The sequence below is a fragment of the Typha latifolia genome, chromosome 7, assembly GCF_019914945.1.
Source record: "Typha latifolia isolate L0001 chromosome 7, TyphaL0001v2, whole genome shotgun sequence".
In the NCBI taxonomy this organism is placed as follows: Eukaryota; Viridiplantae; Streptophyta; class Magnoliopsida; order Poales; family Typhaceae; genus Typha; species Typha latifolia.
In genome coordinates, this window is record NC_133092.1 from 427,518 (window position 1) to 439,075 (window position 11,558).

Below are 11,558 nucleotides of genomic sequence, written 5' to 3' on the forward strand. Positions count from 1 at the left end.
ATTTATTTTCTTACTGTTTTTGTTTGTCTTTGGTTCTGTTTTTGATTTCATAGGTTGCTCAAATGGAGCCTCCAGACGATCTTGGTATAATCAATGGACTCCATCACTAGTATGCTTATTCCTTCCTAGGTTTGTTGTGATAGTGCAGCGATAGATGGTTAAGCGAGAGGCTTATTTTTAGAGCTTTGCTCTATTTCCTCTTTCTCCTATTGTGCATGAGTGCTTATTCTTGATGCATTGCTATAGTGTAGTTCAGTCTATAATACAGTCAAATATGAGGCTTATTCTTACCCTATTTTTCCTCTTCTTGTGTATTAAGTTATAACTTGTTGATGAAATTAATGACTTGATTAGTCTGATGACTATTTTAAAAAAAAATCAGAACTCTGCAACTGGACATGTTAAAATACCTTAAGATTCGCTCTCTTCACATGCTTCCAATGGTGTACGTGATCCGCCTACACTTGCATGAAGATAAATTCACATAGAAAAATCTAAGAAATCTACTTCAAGATCATGATCGATGCACCGATCTCAATTATTCACTACTTCATTTAGTATTTAACTTGTAGTTGTGGTGACAAAAATATATGGGAGAATCACATTGTGGAGGTGAAGGACTGAAGGTGGTTTCTACACACATTAAATGCGACTGAACATTCAACGGTTTTAGAGATCTAAGGGTGTAAATGAGTATCTTATATGTCAAACAAGGTATTACATAATTGATACCTGATTTAGAGGACAATAGCCAGTGAAAGATAATATCCCATAAGATCCCAAATGTTCGATAAAGTTGAAAAAGAAGAAGAAAATTGCAATGCCTTGATGCCTCCTCTCTCTAGTCTCTATTAATTACCTTAAAATTCTCAATGAGGTGAAAACTCCAATCACAGCAAGAACTTTATACTAAATGATCACCTTTTCTTCTCCCAAGTCCTACCACCTTATGCTCAACAATGTCTAAGAAAACTTCATCTTTAAATGATTAAACTGCAAAAACAAGAAGATATCTTTTATTCGAAGTCTCAACTCCCTCTTGAATCGTATGTGCCAATAAAAAGAACTAGAGAGAGAGCAACAACATAGCTCAGCATTCTCTTCATGATTTGATAACATAAACTAAAGATACCAACAACTACCAGAAAACGAGATTACACCCTCCTCAAATCAATCCAACAGTAATCTGGAGGGAACGGCGAACCGTGCCGAAAAGGACCGAGACAAGTCTTCTGGCTCGTCCCATATCGATCTTTCATCAAAGTTCTGGGCATACGTGTATGAATCATATGGCTCATGCATCTGCTTTGCAAACTGTAGTATCCTCTTCTTCTCCTTCATAATCCTCTTCCACAAGTTTTGCAATCTTGTCCTGGTGGATCGAGTCGATGATGGGTGATACAAGCGATCGTACTTATCGTAGTAGTCGTTGGCGGCGAATGCTAGTTGTCTGAACCTTGAGGAGCATCCGCAGGATATCCGATGCTGGAGATTTGGATTGCAATCCATGGCTTAAGCCTTCTTTCACTTCTACCTAGAGAGGGAGTACTATGTAATGATATAATACGAGAGAGAGAGAGAGAGAGAGAGAGAGAGAGAGAGAGAGAGAGAGAGAGAGAGAGAGAGAGAGAATTAAGAAGAGTCAAACTTGGGTGCTAACTGCTAACTGTTTGTAAAGTAATTAATGGGCTAACTGGCATGGGATAATACCATTAATGATAGATCGGTTTGGGTCCATAACCCATTAATTTTGATGAACAATCAGTGGGCCCTTCATGCGAAAGATTGTTGACTGTGATGTTCAGATGAAGGAAACCATTTATTTTGAAACACCACAGTTTCTTGTAATTAGTAAGCTACTTTTCTTAGTGGGTATTCATTGGAGTAAAAGTGCAATAATTATAAATGTAATAGTTGTAAACTGAATAGTCATTAAGATAGATAGTATCTACAAAGACATTACAAAAAACCGGAAGCATTTTTCATTATAGTGAATCCACTGGCACAAATACCGGAACAATTTCAAATTCGTAACATATTATGATGTTAGATATTTATTTGTTTTGGAATTCAACTGTTTCAGAGAATAACAATCTGAATCAGAGATACATGGCTATGGTAATAGGGATTGCTCATTCTGAACAGGGATATAGACCTAAGAAACAATTTCTCATGGAAAACACTTCTCTTCAGAGAATTGAGAAGTTCTGGAATGCATCTAGACTGCTTGAGATCAGACCACCAAGACCAATACTGTCAGCACTTGGGTGTCTAGAGCACAGCGCCGTGTGTTCCAAGGGACCCAAAGAATCAGGCTGGGAGACAAATAAGCAAAATGACAATCATGAATTTCATGTCAGATTAATCCAAAAATTATAATGATAAGCAGAAATAGATTGAAAATGGGTGTCACTTAAGTACCGAATGGTGGCCATCATCATGCAAATCTTTTGCGTAAGGCTTCAAATATTCTTTGGGTTCCTTATTAACATCATCATGGTTGTCAACCTGCAAATCAGAAATATCGGTCTCTGTAAAACATCATCAGGTGGTACATAAAGCCACCCCTGCGGCAAGATTATAGTTAAAAAGCAAATTTAATCTCTACTCAAGAGAGATCGAGGAAAAGAAAATTCCTAAATATATTATTAAGAAGAAGCCAATCACAACCTTATCATTGAGTTCCACCGAATCGGAACTGACATTCTGGGGAGATGAAACAATAGGCACATCTTTGCATGAAGCGGGACCAGATGAGCTTGAAGTGGCATTTTGGAATGGAAATGCATGGCATGTTTCTTCAGCATCCCAAATGGATGAATTAGACATCCTTGTTGGCTGATTGATCGTTTGTTGGCGGGAAACAAAGGCAGCAATAGCAGCATCAAATGAGTCACAGTTGACAGGGATCTGATGGAGACTCAAATTCTTTTGTGAATGTAGTGGATTGCCATCGGTAGATGGTGAGGTTTCAGATAGTAGAGCTCCAAAGCTTACGTTAGATATACAGTCAATCCATGAAAGTGCTGCGGGTTTATTCTGATTATCCTATTTTCCAAAACATAAAATGGAAAAAGGAATTGAAAACAGAGTTAGGAAATTTGGATGTGAAGAATTAAAACTTAAAAGTTAGTGAGAATACCAATGCTTGTACTGATTTTTCCGTCAGCACAGGTGTTCCTACACCTCGATTGAATGATCCATCAATATTGACCTTCTCATCACAGGTAACAGGGTAGTTAGGTTTGTTCTCATCACAGAGTCTCTCTTTGGCCAGTATGTCGTCCTCACTATGAAGAGATGTTAGAGGCGTCCCACAGGTCATTGGCTCAAGGTGGGAGAACCATCCATATCTTGAAAAGAAAACAGAAACATACCCCTCAGCTAACCAGCTCGAACAGATAAATAATTTTCTTATGTATAACTAAGATAACACAAATCCAAATACTATTTGGATAAAACAGTCATACCTTAAGCGAAAAATTGATGGGTTACCAACGGCAGCATGCACATCAGCTGCAGTGATATCAGAGTTTTTGGAAGTCCATCTTTTAAGTCCCAAAATATTATCCAGCCTAGCATTGTAGGGAAAGAGCATGAGCTCTCCTGTTGCGTACTTCAACCCGCCCCACTTGATAGTTAGGTGTTTCACCACTGAGGATATTTTCTTTCGAGTACTTAAAGTCAACTCCAGGTAAGGGTTGTGTTGATCCTGTAATATAGAAAAGGTCATTATTTCTCAAGCTGCAAAAAAGCTTTGTTAATATACTGAGATTCTAACCTGTTCCAACCCTTTCTGAGTTGCTTCATCTATTGGAAACAGCTGGAGCTTAAGCTTTCCAGAAAAATAAGGAGATTGACATGGTAAAACTGTAGAATTCACAGGTGCTGTTTCATGCAATTTAGTCTTCCTGACTGAAATCTGTGAAGTTGATGGTTGAACAGGAGGAAGAAAAAGCCTTTCACTGCAATCCACATTTGCTTTTCCTGAAAAGAAAAGAGCATATTTGAAAAATAACTACTTATTTGAAAAATTGTTACTTTGTGGAAAATTTTGTTATGCTAATATGATTCAAGGCCAACTCATCAATTCTATTTTTACGCATGGTTTTCAAATTTCAGAAGAAAGAGTATTACCAGCTGTAAGATCCTGCGAGTTATTTGAATTCATTCTAAAATTACAAGATGTGGACAGAGTTTAAGCGAAAACAATTAAAGGAATTCTACCAATACTATGCAATTTCAGCATGAACATTATGTGACAACATATTACCAGATCTTATGTGTCTCTGTTTGCCATGCTTCAACATTTCTGACTTACAGCAGCCCAGTTTAATCTTTGAACTTGCAGCGCTAGTTGTTTCACTCTGTTGACCAGCAGTTTTCATGACTGCTTGCTTGGATGTAAGCAACTCCTTTTCAAATAGATCACTATTTTATGCTAACTGTCAGCTTCTTTCTGGAGGAAGAAAAGTGACAGTAAGTTTGAGCACAAATGTACGCAGGAAATTTAATGAAAGTTCACTGTTGTTTCTCATTATAAACATAACTAGGAATAGAAACGATATGAAGAAAATTATAAACATAACTATGCAATTATCTTCTACAAAGTAATGGTCAACAACATGACAGCACATGCAGTGCAAGTTCCAAGAGAAAATCTGGTTGCTGTCATTTATGCAGTTATGCTCTTTATGAAAACCAAGAATAGGTACACTAACAGATGCCTTTAACTACCTTGAAAACCTTATGAACTCCAGAAAAATCACCTCCCTAGATCTTTGTGCATAATCTAACCTCATTCTCTTCTCCAACAGCACGCATACCATCATTAATCCATTTACCAATACTTCTGCAAGATACGACTATATACTTTTCCTCTATTTGTTAAACAACCCTCAAAACACCACACTGTAATCATCTTCTCTAAGTTAGGCTAAATCATGAAAATCTCTCTTTCTCTCTAATCCCCTGAAACATCATGCATCAGCTGATCCATAAATAAGTCAATCTTTTTTTTTTCTTGAAAACACTTGCAAACTTTTACTTTCTTTCAGGCAGCTTTAAATTTCTCTCTATTTTTTCTCTCCTTCATGTCCGAGCACATGCTCATGCAGTAGGAATCAAGACAGGAACTAAAAATGGATGTCTGATGGCTCAACACTTTAGCACCTCCACTTAGGTGATATCCAAGGTAATCCATTGTACACAAGACTGCACAAGGATTCCTTAATCAATTGTATCCATGGCTTCCAAATAAATGGATGTGATTGCATGTTTTCCACCATTTATATTTATTCTTAATTGACAAATTATAGGCTACACCAAAGAGAAATATTAATATGGTATCAATTAGATATAGATACAATATCTCATCAGATCAACAATATAATCGCAAAAGGCGATGACTTAGGTTTAACAAACAATTCATATATGCTAAAAGCAGCCTTCCTTAGGTCTAAATCCTTGCTTTCATGAACTGTGTCAGAAACCTAATAAGAAACAATAAAGAGAAAGAGGTTGAACTACATTAAAGGAGTCAATGACGGCAGACGTCATCTTCAAAATTGTTAGACTTCAAGACGCCAGAAAAATAAAATAAAATAAAATAAAGAAAGAAAACAGAATGAGATAACAAAGACATCAGTTTTACTGCATCAAGCAAACGAATTGATCGATCGAGCGAACGAACTGCTCGTTAGAACCCTAAATTGAAATTTAGAATAGAAAAGATAAAAGAAAGCCAGTACCTAAATCATCCGCCCTCGATCTACCTTTCTCCGATGAGAAAACCCTAGCTCCAACAAAAGCTCGAAATCTAGCAGCCTTCGCCCCAGAAATCCTTGAGGAAAGGGAGATCGATGCAGCAAGTTCCTTCGAGGAAGCGTTGGATTTCTTCAGCGAAATGAAAGGAAAGACGAGAAAAAAAAAATTGGGATTTTGAAGGCTTCGTTACTTCCCTTGAGAGTTGCCGCCTTTTCCCCAAGACGAGGATTTTAAAGCCGAATTCGAGAAATAGGAATATGGGCTCGCGTATCTCGTGCCGGGATACGCTATGTATAATATGGCTACTGATTAGCCTCGATTATCGAGTCCCTTTTAACGGGTCGGATTTTCTAGAGCGGATGCGTCGAACTTGTTTACGAATTCGGACTTGTGGAAATTTTCGACCCGAACCAAAACCAACTCTATTCCATATTTCCATAGTATTAGTACATAAACAACTTTATAATCATTAATTGGGATATATGATACTTTTTTCTCAAACAAATAATGAGATAAATGATTAGCATTCACACTCTCTTTGCCAATAGGCAAGCGACACGTATCCTGGCTGCAAAATTTTCATTCCCAGTTGTGATGAAGGCTTTGGATTGTCCCCCTGAAATAAAGAAATGCCTGTTTTTTTTTAATCTCTAACTTTCTGCTTAAATGCAATTAAATCAGAAAAATGTCTCTGCAAAGTATTTGTGCCGTTCTCGTATCTAGGTTGCCCTGTTGTTACATCTCTGAACAAAAGAATAATAAAACAAGAGATAAAATTACGAGCAGATGAGGATTTGATAATCACATTTTAGAACTGGAATCTAGATACATATTTAGCTATAAAAAAATTGTTTGCAAGCAGAAAGGGAAGAACGTCAAGAAATTAAGCTGCATTCTCACTGCTCAAAGCAATGTTTGGATTAATGTTTTAGCTGACAACAACTGCAGTCAAACTTTACACGAGTAAGTTGAGAGAGAGGGAATAGACAGCCATATCAGTTGCTAGGTTTTGAAGATTCCGCGAGATGGCGATGATTGCATAAGGATACGAGTAGAGTCAATCTGTACAGGAGACGATATTTACTGAATAATGCATCCACATCTTTTATCACCATCATGACCATATTCAGCATTCAACTCTTCCTCGTCACTGTATCATTTAAGCAGTATTAGAAACAATATAATTGACAAATAACTTGTGAAGACACTTGCCTAGTTAAAGCATCCATCTATTCTTTTAGACATGTTAAAGTAAATCAAAGCGAAGCTTAGATCTCGAACATCTAGTTTATTGAAAGGATGAAAGATCCAAATTCAACTGAAAACCACCTTTATCTAGGTCAAATCAAACACAAGTACTAACAATATATCAAATAGTTCTACAGTATCATATCTTAGGATAAGATGTGCTTATTCAGCAAATAGTAAGAGCATGTGAACATTTAGCCCATATGAATGCGGATACATACAGAACAATGTTTTCCAGCAAATATAAATGCAGGAGAACTTCTTGAGGGAAATGTATTGACTTCATTAAGGACCTGAGTCATCTATAGAACAATTAGAACAGAACAAGTTGTGATTAATTAAGAGCTAATGCTAACTTTTTATGTCTTCATTTTAGTAAGTAAAAAGAATTTGAGCTATAGAGAGAACAAGTGAATTAAGTTGATTTACATTCTGGAGCAGCCATACCTGAGTTCAAATTCCCTTATCTCAACAAGCTCGTTTCCACATATATCTGTCCACTGCACTTTCCTCCTCGCAGTACAAGAAGATAAATCATTCGGCTCCTCTCTTAAAGAGTTATGTGCATCAGCAGCTTGACAGGCTAATACAGAGCAGTCGGCAGATGGCTTCTTAAGGCTGCTCTTGAAAGGTATTGCCCTTCCACTCTCATTAACAACACCATTAGTTTTAAAGTCATCATTCCTTTCAGAAGCAGAAGACAAATCTGACAAAGTTTTAGACTGCTGAATGGGGCCCCCTTTAGGAGGACATGGGCCATCTACTCCTGTAGACACGCGCCCAAAGCAAATGAAGGAAGCGCATCCACGGAAGGCTCGGTTTCTTCTTGAAGCCAGCCGAAGATCAGGGTCAACTTCTTGTTTCGTCAACTGATATTGGTTCCACGGTAATACTTTCATGTGTCCTTCTTCTTTTCTCTGGCCAAGGAGGATAATAGAAAGGCCACTCCTATATCCTGAAGCTGAAGAAGAGAAAAATCCTCCTCCTTCCACAGCCAGTAACATTTTAGCTGCTCATCCGTGTCAAAGGAAGGTAGAATCATTTTTCCTAGATATCTTGAGGATGTAGCATGTTAGGTGTTCCATTCTGGAAGTTGCCCACCTACTCAGAAGCTAGAATGCATCAGGGAAAGCAAGGAAAAGAATATTCACTTTACATGATCTTATACAAAGATATTGAAGTCACATTATCATTGGAATAACAATGCTCTACCCATTAAGTTAATCTTAAGTACATTTAAGAGTAGTATATTTATTGCTAATAATTGCTCGTTAATGACAGGCAGAAAAGAAGAAGGCTGAAGTTGACAAGAGAGCTTTGGTATTTAAATGTCAAGGAAGCCATAATTTGGCAGCTTTATATTTTGTTCCCTTAAGCTTTGTCATAATTTCTTGACCTTGCACTTTCTATATCATTTTCTATATAAAATCTCTACTATAAATATAGAAAAATTGCTAAACAATCATATACCGCATTAAAGCATATTCATATAAGCCCTACTTAGAGTCTCCAGATCTAAATAGAATTACACAAAATTCTGTGTTAGAAACTGAACCTGAAACAACTGAAAATATAGTTGAATAATGTCTTGTGTGGGATCTGAGAGGCTTGGAGCTGGCTAAGCAACAAGCCTCTCCAACTCCAAGGCTTGGAGTTGGAGAGGCTTGTTGCTTTAATAATGTCTTATTAAAGCAACAAAGACAGAGAGCAGGCTAAGCTCGATATTACAATAAATGATGAAGATTATACAATCAAATCATTCTTGGTAATTCCTTTAATAAAATAAATATTAGTTCAAACAATACAAATAGTATTTATTATAGGGATGATCCTTGGACTGAAGTATGTACTATGTAGATAGCAAGACCAATCATACAAGTAAAACAGAAGCATTCATATCAAGCAACATCACTAGCCTATTTCAGTTAAGACAAACCAACCTCCAGAACTAAGATTTAGTGCAGAAGAGTTGGCAGAATATGATTGGAGCACAACTTCTATGGGTTATTTATCGCATTTATAGTTCTGTACTTTACAATTCATGGTTGGAGGCTCGGAGCTGCTTGCTATAACTCAATATTGCCAAAATTCAAGTAGATTGCCAATAATAGTTCAATATATAATCATGTACAAATTTCACTTACAGACAATGTGCCAATGATTAATATCTCTTAAACCATAAACCTCCTAATATATTTTTTTTTTGGCAAAAAGTCCGCAGCCCTGTTTGTAAACTTCCTAATAGTAGAAATAAATGATTAGAAGACAAAATGCGCTAGGCGACTTCCAAGCAAAAAATATTTATCCAATCAATTCTTACTTCATATATAACATAAAAAAATAGATCTACAGCAATTATTAAATTATAGAGAAATCTGAAAAAGAGATACAAGAAAATGACACTGTCTCAAAAGTAGAAGGAGAACTACCTTCAGTTTAGAAAAAAAAGGTGGGGATGGGGAAGAAAGCACCCAATATATAAACATAGAAAGGTAAAGACGCTCTAGGTGAATGAAGAAACTAGATCTACTTAAGTTTCGACTTAGTAAAAAGTAAAGAACGATGCACCAGAAAAAGTAAGAGATAATATTTAACCGATCTTCTCCACATTCACTGAAATCTCACTGTCCATCAACTTCTTAAACACTGCCAGGAACTTTTAGTACACTCAAATTTATCCGTAAAGTACGAGAATTATGCTCAGAAAGAATGATGTATCCAAATTAAACAGAACAAATTTTGTGCATCATAAATCTGAAAATAAAAAATATCAAACTAAAAAGGATAAATCGTAAGAAGATCGAAATTTCGGCGCTAAAATTTGGAGAAGAAGGAAGTAAACTAAAAGACCAAGTTGCATTTCTCTGGGGATTAAATAATCCTAATGCCATTACCATTCCATCCTTTGCTCGCCAAAATCCTAGGCCTCTGTCTAAAGGAATCTTTGATATTTATGATAAATTTTTTGTGAAAAAAGAAGTGATCGACGAACAAATCAAGAGGAGAAGAGATCGAACCTTGAGAAGATAAACGAATCCGTAGAGACTACATTAGGCGATCCAGAGGAGATCCCTGCGTCATCGAACAAGGCCGAGTTCTCGACGATCGACAGATCTCGCTGCTCGAAACCGGACACAATCGCAAAGGCGGTAAGAGAAAATCGACGCCTTTTAGGAACAACGCGCGTCCGTACGCCGAGTAATTCCAATCAAGTGGGGTTCGTTGCTGCGGTAGGATGTTTCGCCAATAAGTTCCGCTTTATAGTAGCTTCACTACTCTAAAATAAATAGATTTCCATTTAACACCTTATATTTCAACCAATTTATGATTCAAATTTTTTTATTCATGATATTTATAATTTGAACGTTATATCTTTTAAAATTATTGATAGTAATTTAATCTGTCCCTACTAAATCCTTTTCACTGAAGATAGTCGAACGAAAGGTTCAAACGGCAAAATTACTTCTTGGGTGTTAAATACAATACAAAATTTGCAAGTTTAGACCAATCAGAAGGCTACAGCAACCAAGTAATCGAATAGCGAAACAATAAGGATAGTATTCTACAGCCGTCCGATTGTCATCGTACCGTTTGAATTAGGTGAATCCAGATGACGTGGGCCCCATGAGCTAGAGGAAGGAGTGGTTACGGACGGTTGCTAGTCCTAAACCGCGGGTCCCAGACGAAAGGTGAGATGATCCGATCCACTAAGGCTAAGGCGTGGTCCAGTACTGGACCCTCACCGACTCCTTTTGGGTGCCGAACACTTGATGATGGCAATGATTTTAGCATCAGATCAAAGCGGCCTTTTCGAGCATGGTGGTTATAATATTAAACAAAAGCATGGGCCAAATTGCCAAATAAGTCACTATCCGATTTGGTCGATTCGGATTAGATCCGGTCCGTCCAATCTAATCCATTAGATTTCTTGCGTTAGTTGAGACGTAGAGGGAATAGTTTGCACGTATAGTCATGATTTTGACTTATACTGAACCTACTGAGAGCATTTGATCGCTAGGAATTTTCATTTAGCACCCTACATAATATTATATTTTGATCCGTATCTGCCTTGCTAACTACTTGTTCTAATTTGAGCAGTGCATTTGTTCAAGAATCAAAGCAGCAGGAATCGTTAATTTAGTTGTGAAGGATTTGGTTAACCTAACCATGCTTGGCACTTTGATGAGAACCTAAAATGAATATTATTTACAGTATTACTTGTCCTAAGTGCGACAATCTATTCATCAGACTAATCTCGGCCCAGCAAAGATCCATCCGAGTACTAGGACTTTTAGTGCTGGCCCCTTATAAGACCAACCCAGTCAGCCCATCAGATGACGGGTTTAAGGAGGATCTGTTTTGATTAACGGGTTTACCCGATAACCCACTAATAAAATCGCACTACCCAAGCGGAGCAAGAAGTAGGAAACCTCCGTGGCCTATCAACTACCAACATCCAACAACGGTGGGTACCACGGTTCCTAGTCGGCAGGTAAATCGCGGCCATCCAAACATCTACAACGCTCATCGTACGGTAACTTTGT

The 11,558-nt window shown here is 37.3% G+C and overlaps 2 protein-coding genes across 2 annotated transcripts; both read right to left on the minus strand.

The window, feature by feature from the left end:
* Positions 1–1,959: 1,959 nt before the first annotated feature.
* On the minus strand, positions 1,960–6,035 carry LOC140792676 (TSL-kinase interacting protein 1-like). Its single transcript, XM_073143804.1, has 8 exons — positions 5,751–6,035; positions 4,274–4,459; positions 3,782–3,987; positions 3,471–3,712; positions 3,143–3,353; positions 2,671–3,048; positions 2,422–2,508; positions 1,960–2,315 (listed from the first exon to the last, which is right to left on the minus strand). The coding sequence occupies exons 2-8, from the start codon at positions 4,386–4,388 to the stop codon at positions 2,190–2,192; spliced, it is 1,365 nt and encodes a 454-aa protein (XP_072999905.1). The 5' UTR covers positions 4,389–4,459; positions 5,751–6,035; the 3' UTR covers positions 1,960–2,189.
* A 507-nt stretch (positions 6,036–6,542) lies between these two features.
* LOC140792677 (uncharacterized) lies at positions 6,543–10,246 on the minus strand. Its single transcript, XM_073143805.1, has 3 exons — positions 10,032–10,246; positions 7,462–8,115; positions 6,543–6,916 (listed from the first exon to the last, which is right to left on the minus strand). The coding sequence occupies exons 2-3, from the start codon at positions 8,016–8,018 to the stop codon at positions 6,847–6,849; spliced, it is 627 nt and encodes a 208-aa protein (XP_072999906.1). The 5' UTR covers positions 8,019–8,115; positions 10,032–10,246; the 3' UTR covers positions 6,543–6,846.
* Between the last annotated feature and the right edge of the window lie 1,312 nt (positions 10,247–11,558).

Bases quoted from the DNA above. Each gene is read 5' to 3' on its own strand.
- LOC140792677 (XM_073143805.1), bottom strand. From the start codon at position 8,018: ATGTTACTGGCTGTGGAAGGAGGAGGATTTTTCTCTTCTTCAGCTTCA. The intron at 6,917-7,461 runs GTATGGCTGCTC...TAAATGATACAG, and splicing joins ATAAGGGAATTTGAACTCAG to TGACGAGGAAGAGTTGAATG.
- LOC140792676 (XM_073143804.1), bottom strand. From the start codon at position 4,388: ATGAAAACTGCTGGTCAACAGAGTGAAACAACTAGCGCTGCAAGTTCA. The intron at 3,988-4,273 runs GTAATATGTTGT...TTTTCTTTTCAG, and splicing joins ACAGAGACACATAAGATCTG to GAAAAGCAAATGTGGATTGC. The intron at 3,049-3,142 runs GTATTCTCACTA...TTTGGAAAATAG, and splicing joins AAAAATCAGTACAAGCATTG to GATAATCAGAATAAACCCGC.